Source organism: Macaca mulatta, chromosome 19 (assembly GCF_049350105.2).
Source record: "Macaca mulatta isolate MMU2019108-1 chromosome 19, T2T-MMU8v2.0, whole genome shotgun sequence".
Taxonomy (NCBI): domain Eukaryota; kingdom Metazoa; phylum Chordata; class Mammalia; order Primates; family Cercopithecidae; genus Macaca; species Macaca mulatta.
Genome location: NC_133424.1, coordinates 14726919 through 14745386, shown reverse-complemented (window position 1 = coordinate 14745386; position 18468 = coordinate 14726919). Strand labels below are relative to the sequence as shown.

General features: G+C 52.2%; 1 protein-coding gene, 2 long non-coding RNA genes and 1 pseudogene across 41 annotated transcripts in view; 2 read left to right on the top strand and 2 right to left on the bottom strand.

The window, feature by feature from the left end:
* Positions 1 to 6834, top strand: part of ADGRL1 (adhesion G protein-coupled receptor L1) — a 64117-nt gene extending 57283 nt beyond the window's left edge. For 13 of the 39 annotated variants that reach the window (XM_077977528.1, XM_077977527.1, XM_077977521.1 and 10 more), the window contains 4 exons: positions 1641 to 1769; positions 1940 to 2036; positions 2116 to 2270; positions 2935 to 6834. In XM_077977528.1, the coding sequence (XP_077833654.1) occupies positions 1641 to 1769; positions 1940 to 2036; positions 2116 to 2270; positions 2935 to 2985 (432 nt within the window). In that variant the 3' untranslated portion in view covers positions 2986 to 6834. Of the gene's footprint in view, positions 1 to 1640; positions 1770 to 1939; positions 2037 to 2115; positions 2290 to 2400; positions 2419 to 2934 lie in introns of all 39 variants that reach the window. The other 26 variants (XM_077977506.1, XM_077977504.1, XM_077977507.1 and 23 more) reach the window with 5 other exon arrangements.
* Positions 1 to 18468, bottom strand: part of LOC144336701 (uncharacterized) — a 37671-nt gene that overhangs the window by 17035 nt on the left and 2168 nt on the right. The window lies entirely within an intron of this gene.
* Positions 5092 to 5708, top strand: LOC144336682 (uncharacterized; annotated as a pseudogene).
* On the bottom strand, positions 7172 to 18008 carry LOC144336741 (uncharacterized). The gene is made up of 3 exons (XR_013409065.1): positions 17857 to 18008; positions 9177 to 10001; positions 7172 to 8908 (listed from the first exon to the last, which is right to left on the bottom strand). It is a non-coding gene; the product is annotated as an uncharacterized LOC144336741 (long non-coding RNA).

The following is an 18468-nucleotide window of genomic DNA, read 5'->3' as shown; positions in this document are numbered from 1 at the left end:
CACTTTGGGAGGCTGAGGCAGGAGGATCGCTTAAGCCCAGGAATTCGAGACCAGCCTGGGCAACAGAGACCCTGTCTCTATTTAAAAAAAAAACAAAGGGGACAACAGTAGCCGGGGAATGTGGGCAGGGAGTGGGGGGTACAGGCAGCACTGTCAGGACTGAAGCTGGGGAGACGGAGCTGAGGCATTTGTAGAGTCAGCCCTGGCAGCAGTGCGGGCGTTGGAGACTGCTGTTAGACTTGGGGAATGGTGAAGCGGGTAAGGCTTAAGGCAGGGGATGGCGGAGGCAGTGATCATGAGAATCCTGGTTGCAAGGGAGGAGGTGGCCTGTGTCCCTGCTCTGTCCATCTGTCCAACACTGTCCCGGCCCCTCCTCAGACAGATGGTCAAAGACAGTGTCTGCGTGGCCCCCACCTCACACGCAGTGACAGCGATGTCCTTTCAGGGGACCCCAGGCCCCTATGTTCTGATCTGGGCCCCTCAGCTCCCCTCCCTCCAACCTCCGCTCTCAGACACCTAGATGTGGACCCTCCTCAGAGTGCAGCCCCTGTTCTTACGTTGGCCTAAATGAGGCCTCTGATCTATTGAGTTTTTTAGGTTTTTAAATTTTTTAATTATTTTTTTTGAGACAGAGTCTCGTTTGGTCCCCAGGCTGGAGTGCAATGGCGCAATCTCGGTTCGCTGCAACCTCCGCCTCGTGGGTTCAAGCAGTTATCATGCCAAGTAGCTGGGATTACAGATGCCCACCGCCACGACCAGCTAATTTTTGTATTTTTAGTAGAGATGGGGTTTCACCATGTTGCCTAGGCTGGTCTTGAACCCCTAACCTCAGGTGATCCACCCACCTCTGCCTTTCAGAGTGCTGGGATTACAGGTGTGAGCCACCATGCCTGGCCTCCTCTGGTCTATTTAAAATCACAACCAGTTTGGCCAACATGGTAAAACCCTGTCTCTACAAAAAAAAAAAAAAAAAAAAACCGGGTGTGGTGGTGTGCGTCTGTAATCCCAGCTACTCGGGAGGCTGAGGCAGGAGAATCGCGTGAACCCAGGAGGTGGAGGTTGAAATGTGCCAAGATCGCGTCATTGCACTCCAGTCAGGGTGACAGTGCGAGATTCCGTCTCAAAAAAAAAAAAAAAATTCACAACCCGCTCCCAAGTCAGCACTGCCTAACCCCCTTTCCAGCCATAGTTTTCTCCGCAGCACGTAACACCATCCAACAGCCTGCATATTTATATATTCATCTATGTTCTGTCTCTGTCTACCGAAATGTAAGCTCTCAGAGGTACGGATTTGTGTCTGTTGTCTTCCGTACCATCCCTGAGGCCTAAATTGTGCCTGGCACATAGCGAATGCTCATTAATGCTCTGTTGATTTTATGAATGAATGAAAAACTGTCAGTGGAGGTGGAGAAGAGGATGGGCCTGAGTAAGAAGAGATTGAAACCTGATCGGCTGGCTGTTGGGGGACAGGGGACAGCAAGATTTCCATGGCTTGCAAGTTGCTGAACAGGGCAACATAGTCATTGGAAGCTCGATCTCTGGCCTCCCAAGGCTGGCTGTCTTGTGACCAGCCTTGTGGTAGGCTGGATCACAGAGGAGGCCAGCGTCCCGACCAGCTGACTGTCCTCCTCAACCCCCAGGTGCACAAGGAGTACAGCAAGTGCCTGCGTCACTCCTACTGCTGCATCCGCTCCCCTCCCGGGGGCACTCACGGATCCCTCAAGACCTCAGCCATGCGAAGCAACACCCGCTATTACACAGGGACTCAGGTATCAGGCCAGACAGGGCTCCCTGGGGCTGAGTGTTGGAACCTAGAGCTTGAGAGGCGGGGAGTGGCTTGGCCTGGGTTTCTGATCGTGATGATTGGCTGAGCAGTCACAAAAAGACGCCAGAGGGTGGGTGGCCCAAGGACCCCCTCACATCTGGGTTGTGTCCCCAGAGTCGAATTCGGAGGATGTGGAATGACACTGTGAGGAAACAGACGGAGTCCTCTTTCATGGCGGGTGACATCAACAGCACCCCAACCCTGAATCGAGGTGAGAAGGCGTCCCTCTGCCTCTGGCGCCGGTCTCTAGAGGCTCCCGGCCGCCTTGTGACCTCTGATCCCTTGGCCAGGTACCATGGGGAACCACCTGCTGACCAACCCTGTGCTGCAGCCCCGTGGGGGCACCAGCCCCTACAACACCCTCATTGCCGAGTCGGTGGGCTTCAATCCCTCCTCGCCCCCGGTCTTCAACTCCCCAGGTGAGAGCGCGGGGGAAGCATCCCAGGTTGGGAAATGGAGGGTTTGTGTCCCAAGGGACCTCCGCCTGGGATGTTCTGTGCCCCAGAACTGGAGCCTGGACTTGCATTTCAAGCTCACCCTCGCCTTCTCTTTTCTCTCCTGGCTGCCACCTGCAGGGAGCTACCGGGAACCCAGTAAGTGTGACTCTTCCCTGGGGATGTTTCTGAGGCTGGGGGAGGGACAGACAGTGGCCTTCTCAGATGGCCTCACTTGAGGAGAACTCGGGATGCCCTTCCCATGCCCACATCTCCCCACCCCCCGACACACAGCCTCTGGTTGGCAGCCAAATGGAGGATAATGGATGGTGTTCATTGAGTTTGGGCCATTAGGTGCTGAGGGTCTGAGCATAGGAAAGGGATCCTGTCACCCAGGCCTCCTCACACTGCTGAGATTCTGAGCCTCCAGCTGAGGATGAGACTCTGGGGGAACTGGTCCTTGTCCCCTACCTTTCATCAATCCACTGCTGGGCTGGTGTCTCTACTGCCAGTGAGGGAGAAAGGGGATGTGAGACCAGAGATCCAGGGGTAGGGGGAAGTCTACGGAAAACCAGCAGGAATCGAGCCCCACTTCACACAGACTGCATCCCCTCACTAACCCCTAGTGCATCCAGGGCCCCTCTTCTACCTTACCTGCCCCTTTCTGCCCTGCAGAGCACCCCTTGGGAGGCCGGGAAGCCTGTGGCATGGACACCCTGCCCCTGAACGGCAACTTCAACAACAGTTACTCCTTGCGAAGTGGGGATTTCCCTCCCGGGGATGGGGGCCCCGAGCCGCCCCGAGGCCGGAACCTAGCTGATGCGGCGGCCTTCGAGAAGATGATCATCTCGGAGCTGGTGCACAACAACCTGCGGGGGAGCAGCAGCGCGGCCAAGGGCCCTCCACCGCCTGAGCCCCCCGTGCCACCTGTGCCAGGGGGCGGGGGCGAGGAAGAGGCAGGCGGGCCCGGGGGTGCTGACCGGGCTGAGATTGAACTTCTCTATAAGGCCCTGGAGGAGCCTCTGCTGCTGCCCCGGGCCCAGTCGGTGCTGTACCAGAGCGATCTGGACGAGTCGGAGAGCTGCACGGCCGAGGACGGCGCCACCAGCCGGCCCCTCTCCTCCCCTCCGGGCCGGGACTCCCTCTATGCCAGCGGGGCCAACCTGCGGGACTCACCCTCCTACCCGGACAGCAGCCCTGAGGGGCCCAGTGAGGCCCTGCCCCCACCCCCTCCCGCACCCCCTGGTCCCCCCGAAATCTACTACACCTCGCGCCCGCCAGCCCTGGTGGCCCGGAATCCCCTGCAGGGCTACTACCAGGTGCGGCGTCCTAGCCACGAGGGCTACCTGGCAGCCCCAGGCCTTGAGGGGCCAGGGCCCGATGGGGACGGGCAGATGCAGCTGGTCACCAGTCTCTGAGGGGACCTCATGGACCAGGGGCTGGTGGCCCAGGCCAGGGAGGGAACCCTGGGCAGGGCTCTGGTGGGAGAGGGAGACAGATGGAGGCAGTGGCTGGTGGGCCACTCTCTCCAGGTGCCCCTCAGCCATGGGCCCTACAGTCCCCTCAGGGGACTCTGACCTGGGGGCCTGAGGTGCCAGGGTTCACAGACAGGGTTTCCCACCAGCCACATGCACCAGCTCTATTTGGGGGAAGTGTAGTGAGGAGGAGCCCAGAGGTCCCCAGGGGAGTGAGGAGGGAGAACTTGGAAGGGTGCAGCCCACTTCCAGACTCTCCACTCTCCCACCCTTCTACGCCGTGAAGGGAAATGAGGGCTTTAGTTTCCCTGGGCGGGAGGGGCAGCTTCTGAGGTTGCCAAAGGCCCCCACTGGATCGAACCTGTCAGCTGCTCCTCTCCGCAGCCAGAAATGCTGCCGGCTGCACCCAGAGGGAGCAGTGAGGCAGGACAGATGGACAGGTTCCTCCTGCGCTACAGTTCCTTGCTCCCTGGAGACTGGGAAAAGGCCACAGGGCAGGGGGACTGGGCAGTGGTGGCTGGTGGTTTAAAGGTCGAACTTTCTCTGAAGCTCCTTTCCCCTTGCTCTTGGTCCCTGCCCCCCAAGCAAGCCTGCCCCCTCTGCCTCCCAGTGCACCCAATGACCCCCTCCCTTGGGGCGACTCCTGATGAAGCACAACTCCCCGCAGGGCCCCCAGCCCACAGGGGTGGCCATATTTGGGCAGTTCCCAGTCCTGTGGGCTCGGCTATCTGGGGAGCAGATTTTGGGTCTGGATCTCCCTGGGGAGTGGGTCCTGGGCTTGGATCTTTCCCTAGGGGGCCCTCTTACTCCTTCCTCTCTCCTCCTCCTCCTTCCCCATTGCTGTAAATATTTCAACGAAATGGAAAAGAAAAAAAAAAAAAGACAAAAAAAAAAAAAAGACAAAAAAAATCTCATCACTTGAAGCCACCGGGAGCCTGCGGCCCGGGCCAACCTGGGCTTTCTCCGGAGCAGAGCGGCGCTGCCGGCCCGGCAGCCAGGACTTCTCCGTGTACGTGCATCCCCAGTCCCCGCCGGGGCGGGCGGGCCGCCAGAGCAGCTTTTTACAATCCAGAGACAGAAAACAAAATCTAGATGCAACAGCGAAACAAAGAACCCATTTCCTTCCTGGCACCCGTTTCTGTCCCCTCCTTTCCTGCTCTGCCTGCCCAGCATCATCAGCCCTCCTGGGGCGTGTACCTCACTGCCTGCCCCAGGACCAGAGGCCTGTCTCCCCCTTCCCTCCCCATCGGCCCGGGGGAGACCCCCTCACACCCAAAGATGCTTTGTCAAGATGGCTGCGCTGTCCCTTTGAGTTCCTGCTTCTTGTATATTGCTTTGGGGACTCTAGCTGGGGAAAATGGGGCTGATTTCCCACCTAGAGAGGTTGATGGCCGGGGGAAAATGGGGAGGAACTGGGGTTATGGAGGGCATGGGTACGGCTGAGGAGGGTGCTGCAGTGGCAACGTGGTCTTCTGTCTGGGGGAGGGGGAAGGGGCAAAGGTGAGAGATCACCTTCCCTACCCTCCACCTTCCCGCAGGGAGGACGAAGCCAGGTGCCAGGGCTGGGGTCAGGACACCCATGTGCTGGGGGGGCTTGACCCCAAATCCCAGACCCTGGAAGCTCCAGGCTTGGGATGTCTCCTGAGCACCTCTCTCAGCCCCTCCTCTCCAGCCTGTCAGCCCAGCCTCCCCAGTCCCCTCCCCTCAACTCTAGGGGTAGCATAGCCCTGAGGCCACCTTAGCCCAGCCCCTGCATTGCCATTTCCCCAGAGGTGGCCCGTCCACCTCTGCTCTGACCTCTCCCCGTCTCTTTGCCCCTCCTTCTTTTCTCACAAGTGCCATGAGTTTTCAAACATCTTCGGGTCTCAGCCTGCTGCTGCCATGAACTTTGTTGGGTTAAGGGGGAGGGGCTCTAGGAAGGAACTGGGGGGAAGGGGACAGGTAGGTGGCTGGAGGGACCCTTTTTGCTGCTAGAAAGCCCCTCCCTTCTCCTGGGGAGCTGGGGCTGGCTTGTCCCCATCAATTAGGGGAGAAGGGGTCAGACCAAAGATGGTGGTTTGTCCCGTGTAAGGGAACAGGTGTGGGGAAGAGGTGGGGTTGGGTTCCAACTCTGGCTTTTTCTAGTAGAAAGGCCTAACCCATTATACCAGAAGACTATGGGTGAAGTCTAGATGGGGAGGAGAAGTGAGGCCAGGGACAGTCTTGCCAGACGACTCTGAGGAGGGCAGGGGACAGTTCCATGGACCTTCCTGGACTGCACTAGGCTAGGAGCTCTTGTGTGGAGGGGCGGTCAGAGGTCTGTGAAGAGCGGGCAGGAGTCATGGGTAGGCAAAGAGCCGGCCCGGCCCGGGCAGCAGCCCAGCTACAGCTTGTGGCCGCCCCCGACACCAGGAGGAGGGCCGGGAGAGTTCCAGGGGGGCTGAGAGACACAGGGAGGCTCACTTCCTCCCTGCCCAGCCTTCCTTGTATTTCTCCAGACTCGGACAATCAAAGGGAGAGAGGGTGTATCAGTCCTGTTTCAGCCGGCATCGCCCAGTGGCTTCCAGGCCTCAGAGCTGTGTGGCAGGGCCCCCTGCTGGGGCTGGACACCACTGCAGTCCAGTGCAAAGCTGCCCCCAGAGCCCAGGTGTCCCCCCCACCTAACCAGACCTGGTGCCTTGACGCCCCCACCCCAGCTGGGACGGTACAGAGAAGGGTCTTGGTTTCCTCTCCTACTCCCTTCCTTGGGCTCCTGAAATTTGCTCCTAAATCTTGTTAATTCTTTTTCTCTGGATTTTGGTTTCTTTTGGCTTTCCCTTGCCTTCCCTTTCTCTCTCTGTCTCCAACTCTCTTTCCCCACGTGTTTCTCGCTGTCTCTATGTTCCTCTTCTCTCATCCTCAACTTTCTGTCCATTCGGGCCTCCTCCCCGCCTCCCACGCCCCAGTCCCTCCCTCCTTGGTCTCCTTTTCGATATGCCAAACCAATTTTGGGTCGAGTGCATTTAACGAGAACAAAACAAAAGGCTCATAACAACAAGAACGTTTCAGAAAAAAACAAAAAGTTTAAAAAAAATTGTTGAGTCAAAAAGTCAAACAATAAAGAAATTAAGATTTCTTGGAATGACAAGAGTTGTGTGACTTCTTGAGCGGGGGAGGCGCGGTGGCTCAGGCCTGTAATCCCAGCATTTTGGGAGGCTGAGGTGGGTGGATCACTTGAGGCCAGGAGTTTGAAACCAGCCTGGTCAACATGGTGAAATCCCATTTCTACTAAAAAGACAAAAATTGCCGGGCGCGGTGGCTCAAGCCTGTAATCCCAGCACTTTGGGAGGCTGAGACAGGTGGATCACGAGGTCAGGAGATCAAGACCATCCTGGCTAACACGGTGAAACCCCGTCTCTACTAAAAAATACAAAAAACTAGCCGGACGATGTGGCGGACGCCTGTAGTCCTAGCTACTCGGGAGGCTGAGGCAGGAGAATTGCGTGAACCCGGGAGGCGGAGCCTGCAGTGAGCTGAGATCCGGCCACTGCACTCCAGCCTGGGCAACAGAGCGAGACTCCGTCTCAAAAAAAAAAAGACAAAAATTTAGCTGAGCGTGGTGGCAAGCACCTGTGGTCCCAGCTACTCGGGAGGCTGAGGCAGGAGAATCGCTTGAACCTGGAAGGCAGAGGTTGCAGCGTGCTGAGATCGCACCACTGCACAACAGCCTGGGCTATAGAGTGAAACTCTGTCTCAAAAAAGAAAGAAAGAAATGGTTGAGAAGATCTGCACAGGGGTGTCCCCATGGGCTCTGGTCTGTGCTTGAGCATTCAGAACCCCTGGCAGAGGCCTGGCAATTATAGAATCATTCACATTGATGAGACCTTGGTAAGTTCCTGGGCTTGGTGGAGCATTCCATGTGCAGTTTCTCTGAATCCTCACAAAATGCTCCCGGGTGGAGACACCTTTACAGATAGGGAAACTGAGGCTTACAGCCCTTAGATGCATGCCCAAGTCTCTGGCCAGGCCACTGTCCCATGCTGTGTCTCACAGAAGCCCTTCTTGGCCCAGACGTCTGTCCCCAGGCTGTACTAGAGCAGAGCTCAGGAATTTTACACTGTGATGTCTCATTACAACTGCCATTCCTACACTCCCACACGCTGCTGGCATGGAGCGCTTTCAAACCTGATACGGTGGAATTGCATCATGTGTGTGTCACTTTCTCAGTTCACCAATGAACTGCCCGTGCTGAGAGAGAGGAATAACTACTCAAACTACAAGGATCAGCCGGGCGCGGTGGCTCACGCCTGGAATCCCAGCACTTGGGGAGGCTGAGGCGAGCGGATCACTTGAGGTCGGGAATTCGAGACCTGCCTGACCAGCATGGAGAAACCCCGTCTCTACTAAAAAATATATAATTAGCTGGGCGTGGTGGCGTATGCCTCTAATCCCAGCTACTCGGAAGGCTGAGGTGAGCGGATCACTTGAGGTCAGGAGGCAGAGGTTGCAGTGAGCCGAGATTGCACCATTGCACTCCAGCCTGGGCAACAACCGTGAAACTCCGTCTGAAAAAAAACAAGAAAACAAAAAAACAAAACAAAAAAAACTACAAGAATCCTTCTCCGGGCCCCTCTGACTTAAAAAGACACCTGTGTTTAGGACACCACCCACCTCCCCACAGCCACTCCTTCCCAGTCTTCGTGGCTGGCTCCTTCTCATCTGACCTAATGATGGGGAACACAGTGGCTCAGTCCTTAGACCTTTTCTCTGCCTGCTCTCTCACTCCCTGGAAGGTCTCATCCCATCTCATGGTTTGAGATACCACCGGGCAGGCGTGGTGGCTCACACCTGTAATCCCAGCACTTTGGGAGGCCAAGGCGGGCGGATCATGAGGTCAGGAGTTTGAGACCAGCCTGGCCGACAAGGTGAAATCCTGTCTCTACCAAAAATACAAAAATTAGCTGGGCATGGTGGCGCACGCCTGTAGTCCCAGCTACTCAGGAGGCTGAGGCAGGAGAATCGCTGGAACTCATAAGGCAGAGGCTGCAGTGAGTCAAGATCACGCCACTGCACTCCAGCCTGGGCGACAGAGTGAGACTCCATCTCAAAAAAAGAAAAAAAAAGAAAGAAATGTTACCTATACACTGATCACCCTCAAACGTAGCTCTCCAGCCTGAACTCCTACCTGAGCTCCGGATTTGCATATATTCACCTACCTACCCCATCTCTCTCCCTGGTATCTGGTATCTTCCTAATCTCAAACTAACCTGTCCTAAACTGAGACGCTGGCCTCCCCGACCCCCATCTCTACCGCTGCCACGGGAAGAACTACACGTGAGGCTTTGAGGCTTCCTCACCTCAACTAAAAGTGAGTCCATCCATCCCTTGATTCAAGCTAAAGACCTTGGAAACAAGTGAGTCCATCCATCCCTTGATTCAAGGCAAAGACCTCGGAGCTTCCCTTGAACTCATCTTGTTTGATACCCCATATCTAATTTGACAGTAAATGTAATGGTGGCTCTAACTTCTGAATATCCAGAATTAATTAGTTCTCACCCGTCTTTCACCAGGGCCACTACAACAGTCCCCTAAATATTATAGCTCCCTTGTCCCTCTTCAGGTTTTTCTCAGAAACTAGAGTGATCTTGCTAAACATATTTTGTCCCTCCTCAGCTCAAAACTCTCCAATGCTCTCCTCTCACCCAAAGCAGAGGTCAAGGTCAACACAATGGGCTACAGGCCCTCCAACCTCACCGCCTGGCTTCCTCCCCACCTTCCCTCCACTCGCTGGGCTCAAACACGCAGGCACCCTCTTGCCTGCCTCAGGGCCTTTGCACCGGCTGTTCTCTCTGCTGGCTTGGGCCCCCTCCCCCGTCCCCATATCTGCAGAGTTGACTTCCTCTCCTGTAGAGTTGATGACAATGAAATCCTGCTTCCCAGAAGGCCTTCCCAAGCCACTCCAGAACTTCCTAACCTGTGCCTTGCTCTGTCTTCATAGTACTACTGGCTAGCAATTACGTTTTGCTTATTTGTTCATCATCTGCCTCTTGGCTAGAATGTAAGATGTGGAAACACAAGGGTTCTTGGTCTGAGCCTAGCACAGCATCTGACACACAGGCCATCTGTAAGTATCTGTTAAAGAATGAGAGCTGGCCAGGCGCGGTGGCTCAAGCCTGTAATCCCAGCACTTTGGGAGGCCGAGACGGGCGGATCACGAGGTCAGGAGATCGAGACCATCCTGGCTAACACGATGAAACCCCGTCTCTAATAAAAAATACAAAAAAACTAGCCGGGCGAGGTGGCGGGCACCTGTAGTCCCAGCTACTCGAGAGGCTGAGGCAGGAGAATCGCGGGAACCCGGGAGGCGGAGCTTGCAGTGAGCCGAGATCCGGCCACTGCACTCCAGCCTGGGAGACAGAGCGAGACTCCGTCTCACAAAAAAAAAAAAAAAAAAAAAAAAAAAAAATATATATATATATATATAAACAAATAATGATGGAAACTGTGAATCTGCCATTCCCTCGGCTGGTTCAGTTTCACTGTGTGACGCTAAGGTTTTAATTCAGCATGGCTCCAAAACCTAAGATCAGTATTTCCTCTGGTGCCCAGCTGAAGAGGCAATCTGTTCTCACACTGGAGGATGATATGAATCTGCTAGACTTTCTGAGAGATGCTCTGTGGGCAAGCATGGGGACTTTTTTTTTTTGAGGCGGAGTCTTGCTCTGTCACCCAGGCTGGAGTGCAGTGGTGCTGTCTCGGCTCACTGCAACCTCCGCCTCCTGGCTTCACGCCATTCTCCTGCCTCAGCCTCTAGAGTAGCTGGGACTACAGGCACCGCCACCATGCCCACCTAATTTTTTTGTATTTTTAGTAGAGACAGGGTTTCACCATGTTACCCAGGATGGTCTCGATCTCCTGACCTCATGATCCGCCCGCTTCAACCTCCCAAAGTGCTGGGATTACAAGTGTGAGCCACCACACCTGGCCTAGCATGGGGACTTTTAAGAGCAGATAATTGGCAGGGCACGGAGGCTCACGCCTGTAATCCCAACACTTTGGGAGGCCGAGGCGGGTGGATCATGAGGTCAGGAATTCGAGGTCAGCCAGACCAAGATGGTGAAACCCCATCTCTACTAAAAATATAAAAATTAGCCAGGCACGGTGGCAGGTGCCTGTAATCCCAGCTACTCGGGAGGCTGAGGCAGGATAATCGCTTGAACCAGGGAGGCAGAGCTTGCAGTGAGCCGAGAATGTGCCGCTGCACTCTAGCTTGCGCGACAGAGCAAGACCATCTCCAAAAAAAAAAAAAAAAAGAGTAGATAATTTTAGCCAGGCACGGTGGCTCATGCCTGTATTACCAACATTTTGGGAGGCTGAGGTGGGCAGATCACTTGAGGCCAGGAGTTCAAGACCAGCCTGGCCAACATGGCGAAACTCTACTAAAACTATAAAAATTAGCTGAAGGTGGTGGTGCACGCCTGTAATCCCAGTTACTCAGGAGGCTTAGGCAGGAGACTTGCAACCCCAAAAGGCAGAGGTTGCAGTGAGCCAAGATCACACCACTGCACTCCAGCCTGGGTGACAGAGCAACACTCCGCCTCAAAAAAAAAAAAGAGTAGATAATTTTACCTATATGTGATTTGACCTCATGCTCTGATTTGAAATCGAATCCCGCATACAATGAGAGTCAAATATGACCAGTCCTTCTGTGTCTTTTACTCTCCCCTTCACCACACACAACCTAAACCCACTGTGTCTGACTGGGTGTGGTGGCTCACGCCCGTAATCCCAACATTTTGGAGGCCAAGGCAGACGGATCACTTGAGGTCAGGAATTCGAGACCAGACTGGCCAACATTCGAAATCTTGTCTCTACTAAAAAAAAAAAAAAAAAAGGCCGGGCGCGGTGGCTCAAGCCTGTAATCCCAGCACTTTGGGAGGCCGAGACGGGTGGAGGTCAGGAGATCGAGACCATCCTGGATAACATGGTGAAACCCCGTCTCTACTAAGAAATACAAAAAACTAGCCGGGCGAGGTGGCGGGCACCTGTAGTCCCAGCTACTCGGGAGGCTGAGGCCGGAGAATGGCGTGAACCCGGGAGGCGGAGCTTGCAGTGAGCTGAGATCCGGCCACTGCACTCCAGCCTGGGCTACAGAGCGAGACTCCGTTTCAAAAAAAAAAAAAAGAAAAAAGAAAAAAGAAAAAAAAATTAGCCGGGTGTGGTGGCATGCGCCTGTAGTCCCAGGTACTCGGGAGGCTGAGGCAGGAGAATCACTTGAACCCGGGAGGCAGAGGTTGCAGTGAGCCGAGATCATGCCACTGTACTCTAGCCTGGCGACAGAGTGAGACTGTCTCAAAAATAAAAATAAACCTGCTGTGCCTGAAAACCTCTGACCCTCAGGTGGTAGTTAGTGGCACCCATTCATCTGCACGTGCCCAGGGACAGTACATTTATGCTGAAATGTATCATTTAAAAGTTCTTTCCTACATTTTATCTCATTTAATTCTCAGAATACATGTTTTGTTTGTTTGTTTTTGAGACAGACTCTCACTCTGTTGCCCAGGCTGGAGTGTAGTGGTGCAATCTGGCTCACTGCAACCTCAGCCTCCCCGGTTCAAGCAATTCTCCTGACTCAGCCTCCCGAATAGCTGGAATTACAGGCACCCGCCGCCAAGTGGCCAAAAAAAAAATAATTTTTGTATTTTTAGTAGAGACAGGGTTTAGCCATGTTGGCCAGGCTGGTGTCAAACTCCTGACCTCAGGTGATCCGCCCGCCTCGGCCTCCCAAAGTGCTGGGATTACAGGAGTGAGCCACCAGCCCAAAAAGCTACTCGGGAGGCTGAGGTAGAAGAATTGCTTGAACCTGGGAGGTGGAGGTTGCAGTGAGCCAAGTTTGCACCATTGCACTTCAGCCTGGGTGACAAAGCAAGACTTTGTCTCAAATAATAATAACAGTAATAATATTTTAAAAACCCTGAACATTGGGCCGGGCGCGGTGGCTCAAGCCTGTAATCCCAGCACTTTGGGAGGCCGAGGCGGGCGGATCACGAGGTCAGGAGATCGAGACCATCCTGGCTGACATGGTGAAACCCCGTCTCTACTAAAAAAAAATACAAAAAACTAGCCGGGCGAGGTGGCGGGCGCCTGTAGTCCCAGCTACTGGGGAGGCTGAGGCAGGAGAATTGCGTGAACCCGGGAGGCGGAGCCTGCAGTGGGCTGAGATCCGGCCACTGCACTCCAGCCTGGGCGGCAGAGCGAGACTCCGTCTCAAAAAAAAAATTAAAAAATAAAAAAATAAAAAAAATAAAAACCCTGAGCATTAAAACATTATAAAAATTAAAAGGCGTCTGGGTGCGGTGGCTCACGCCTATAATCCCAGTACTTTGGGAGGACGAAGTGGGAGGATCACTTGAGGTCAGGAGTTTGAGATCAGCCTGGCCAACATGGTAAAACCCCATCTGTACTAAAATGCAAAAATTAGCCAGGCGTGGTGGCGGGCACCTGTAATCCCAGCTACTCGGGAGGCTGAAGCAGGAGAATTGATTGAACCCGGGAGGCGGAGGTTGCAGTGAGCCAAGATCGCACCACTGCACTCCAGCCTGGGTGACAAGAGCGAGACTCTGTTTCAAAAAATAAAAATAAAAATAAAAGACAAGGCTCAGATGTGAGAACAACTGCACTCCATAAGACGAAGACAATCCGGCAGAAAAGTGGGCAATTCACAGAAGGCAAATGGCCAATAAACATGTGAAAATAGCTCTACCTCAATAGTCATCAAGGTAATGCAATCCGAAACCACTAATTCCTACCATCAGAAGGACAAACATTTTAAAGTGTTACAATAGCAAATATTTATCAGGACACTGTGACTGGCCTCGGTGGCTCATGCATGTAATCCCACACTTTGGGAGGCTGAGGTGGGCGGATCACCTGAGGTCAGGAGTTTGATACCAGCCTGGCCAACATGGTGAAACCCCATCTATACTAAAAATACAAAAATTAGCCAGGTGTGGTGGTGCACATGTGTAATCCCAGCTACTCAGAAGGCTGAGGCAAGAGAATCGCTTGAACCCGGGAGGCGGCAGTGAGCCGAGATTGTGCCACTGAACTCTAGCCTGGGCAACAAAAACGAAACTCTGTCTCAAAGATAAAAATAAAAATAAATAAAAGGTAAAGACACTGAGCAACAGGAACACTAATGGTGGGAGTGAGAACCAGTACCATCATGAAGAGCAGATTAGCAGCATCTCATAAAGGTGAATACTACCACAACCCACCGTCCAATACTTCAACTCCTACGTATATCTCCCAGAGTAACTCCTATGTGTGCTCAAGGAGACATAGATACCAACGCATACTGCCACACCGTTTGTAATGGTAGAAAACTGAAAACACCCTAAATTTCAACCAAGTGAATTGATAAGTAAACACTGTCCAACAAAACTTTCTGTGGCCGGGCGCGGTGGCTTAAGCCTGTAATCCCAGCACTTTGGGAGGCCGAGACGGGCGGATCACGAGGTCAGGAGATCGAGACCATCCTGGCTAACAGGGTGAAACCCCATCTCTACTAAAAAATACAAAAAGCTAGCCGGGCGAGGTGGCGGGCGCCTGTAGTCTCAGCTATTCGGGAGGCTGAGGCAGGAGAATGGCGTGAACCCGGGAGGTGGAGCTTGCAGTGAGCTGAGATCCGGCCACTGCACTCCAGCCTGGGCGACAGAGCGAGACTCCGTCTCAAAAAAAAAAAAATAAAAAATAAAAAAAATAAAAAAAATAAAAAAAAAAAACTTTCTGTTCTCATGGAAATGTTCCTTATGTTCTTTATACACCATGGCGGCCACTAGCCACAGGCTCCTGCTGAACATGTGAAATGTGACTATGTGTCTGGGGAAGTGGATTATTTGTTTTGTCTAATTTTAATCTAAATAGCCCTATGTGGCTAGTGGCTACCTTATCAGCACAGTCGTATAGCAGTGAAACTAAGTGAATTAGAGCTACACACGTTTCCACATAGACAAATCTCAAAAGCATTACACTGGATGAAAAAAAGCAGGTTTCAGGCCGGGCGCAGTGGCTCATGCCTGTAATCCCAACGCTTTGGGAGGCCGAGGCAGGCGGATCACAAGGTCAGGAGATCGAGACCATCCTGGCAAACACAGTGAAACCCCGTCTCTACTAAAAATACAAAAAATTAGCCAGGGGTGGTGACGGGCGCCTGTAGTCCCAGCTACGCGGGAGGCTGAGGCAGGAGAATGGCGTGAACCCGGGGGGCGGAGCTTGCAGTGAGCCGAGATCACACCACTGTACTTCAGCATGGGGGATAGAGTGGGACTCCGTCTCAAAAAAAAAAAAAAAAAAGAAGCAAGTTTCAGAAGGCAGAACCCAGTGCCACCCTAGTACCAGCTGTCAGGATACACCCAGGATGATCCTGCTATCAGAGGTCCCCAAGACCACACTGAGGTTCAATGACTCACTAGGAGGAGTCACAGGATTTAGCTTAGAGGTGTAGGCATGGTTGTGATTTATGATAGTGAAGAGACACAAGGCACAATCAGCAAAGGGAAAAGACGCAGGAGCTGAAGTCCAGAGGAAACCAGGACAAGCTTCTAAGAGTCCTCTCCTAGTGGAGTCACACAGGACTCCATCAATTCCTACTGCCAAGTATGACAGCACGAGGGATATGTGATCTACCAGGGAAGCTCATTACTCGGTGACCAGAGTTGTACTTGGGGGTGGTCGTGTACCAAAATGCCAGACTCCAGAAGGAGAGCAGGTATTCAACATGAACCACATTGTTAGTGGAAATAGTTTAGGCACTCATCATTTGGGGAACGGCAGGAACCCTCCCGAAATCCAAGTTCCTAGATATCAGCCAAGGGCCAATCTTTCAAACAGGCTTTTTTAAGGATAGCAGTCTCAGGCCTGCTAGGTTAACTCTAAATTGCACAGACACCAGTTATATAAAAGTATAGAACATGACAAAAACTATTGTTTAAAGATACACGCCTATATGCACAGAAGACTGTAAACACCAAATTCAGGGTTGCGGCTACATTTGAGGAAAAAGGAAGAGGAATGGGTTTCATGTAGGGTATAAGGCCCTTCAGTTGCATCTCTAATGTTTTAGCTTTCAAGCTGGGTAACAGTATTTTGCTATAGCACTTCTTACACTTTCTTGAGCATGTGTGCACCTGAACTATTACACAGGAAGAATGAAGACATACCTGCTTATCACTATGTGCTACTAAGTTCATAGTTTTTTGTTTGTTTTTAGACAGGGTCTCGCTCTATTGCCTAGCTAGGCTGGAGTGTAGTGGTACGATCTTGACTCACTGCAACCTCTGCCCCTGGGGCTCAAGCAGTCCTCCCACCTCAGCCTCCTGAGTAGCTGGGACCACAGGCACATGCCACCACACCCGGCTGATTTTTTTATGTTTTGTAGAGTTGGGGTTTTGCTATGTTTCCCAGGCTGGTCTTGAACTCCTGAGGTCAAGTAATCCACTTGCCTCAGCCTCCCAAAGTGTTGGGATTACAGGCGTGAGCCACTGCACCTGGCTGGTTCACACTGAGTACTTTTCACATTCCAGGTATATGCTAAACTCACCCTTTACATAGATTTATTGATTTATTTATTTATTTATTTATTTATTTGAGATGGAATCTTCCTTTGTCACCAGGCTGGAGTGCAGTCGCGCAATCTCAGCTCACTGCAACCTCTACCTCCCAGGTTCAAGCAATTCCTCTGCCTCAGCCTCTGAAGTAGCTAGGACTACAGGCACACGCCACCACGCCCGGCTAATTTTTTTGTATTTTTAGTAGAGACGGGGTTTCACCATGTTCACCAGGATGGTCTCGATCTCCTGACCTCATGATCCGCCTGCCTCGGCCTCCCAAAGTGCTGGGATTACAGGCGTGAGCCACCGTGCCTGGCCAATTTTTTTGTATTTTTAGTAGAGATGGGGTTTCACCATGTTAGCCAGGATGGTCTTGATCTCCTGACCTCGCGATCTGCCCGCCTTGGCCTCCCAAAGTGCTGGGATTACAAGCATGAGCCAGCGTGCTCGGCCAAGAAAGGGTACTTTAAATAGGGTACTTTGGGAAGTCTTCTTTCAGAGGACATTCGAGCTGAACCACAGCGAAGAGAATGAGACAGCCATGCAATTATCCGGAGGAAGCACATTCCAGGCAGAGGGAACGGCAAGTGCAAAGCCCTGCGGCAGAAATAAGCTGGGTGTGTTGAAAGAAGGGGAATAAAGCCAGCTGGGCTTGAAAGCAGTGACAAGAAGAATGGTAGATGAGGCCTGAGAGGTCAGCTGAGGCTACCACGCAGGGCAGCCTAAGCCATAGGAAAGATCTTAGGTTTCATTCTAAGTAGGATAAGCCTTTGAAGGTTTTAAGCAGAGTAATGACATGATCTGGTTTACAAGTGAAGATCATTCAGCCAGCTGTAAGGAGAATGCATCATAGACAGGGCCACTTTCTTCATTAGCGCCACGGAAATAATGCTGGTGGCTCATGAGCTTCTCAGGGGCTATGAAAAGGTCAGGGATAGGGATAAAGGGAAAAAAGTTCCACAATGCAAAGATAAAACTACAAAGTTGGAATGAATAAATATTTAAATAAGCATCTAGAAATATGACATCATGACAACTGCATTAATCATTAAATTTAGTATTCATAAGCAATCGAATTACATTTGGAAATTAGATTTTCTCAAATCACAAATATCCCCAAGTATGCAACGATTGCCAAGAAATCAAAGGAATCATAAATGTGAGCTTCCTTGAAGCCAAATAATTTCAAAAGAATATTAAAAAGCTTTCAATTTTTTTTAACAGCTAAAAAAATTTTTTCTTAATGTGAGATGTACACACCAAAAAAAATGGGCTAGGCGCTGTAATCTCAGCATTTAAAGACAAGATAGGTGAACTGCTTGAGGCCGGAAGTTTCAAGAGCAGCTTGGGCAACAGCGAGACCCTGTCTCTACAAAAAATTTAAAAAGTAAAACAGGCAGGGCATGGTGGCTCATGCCTGTAATCCCAGCACTTTGGGAGGCTGGGGCGAGTGGATCACCTGAGGTTAGGAGTTTGAGACCAGCCTGGCCAACATGGTGAAACCCCCATCTTCACTAAAAATACAAAAATTAGCCAGGCAAGGTAGCGTGTGCCTGTAGTCCCATATAGTCAGGAGGCTGAGGTGGGAGAATCGCTTGAAGCCAGAAGCAGGAGGGTGCAGTGAGCCGAGATCGCACCACCGCACTCCAGCCTGGGTGACAGAGCAAGACTCCCTCTCAAAAAAAAAAAAAAAAAAAAAAAAGTAAAACAAATCAGGCATGGTGGCACGCACTGGTGATCCCAGCTACTTGGGAGGCTGAGGTGGGAGGATCACTTGAGCCCAAGAGTTCCAAGTTACAGTGAGCCATGATCATGCCACTTCACTCCAGCCTGGGAAACAGAGCTCTGTTTAAAAAAAAAAAAAAAAATCCCACAGGAACTGGATTGTTTCCAGAGGTGACTAGGTAAGAAATACTAGTGCCTTTGATCAGTGCTATTCAGGCTTACGGCCTGTGATTTTGAACACTGTCCAGGGCACCCTTAGAAAGCCCTCTCTGGGGAGAGGACATTTGAACAGAGACTTGAATGACGAGAAGGCATAAGCCAGCCAAGAGCCCAGAAGAAGAGGTTCTGGGCAGAGCTTTGCACTGGGAGTGGCCTGTCAGATTTTTAACAAAAAGAGGGTTACTTAGGCTGGTTTGAAATTGGAGCTAGGTAGTTAAGAG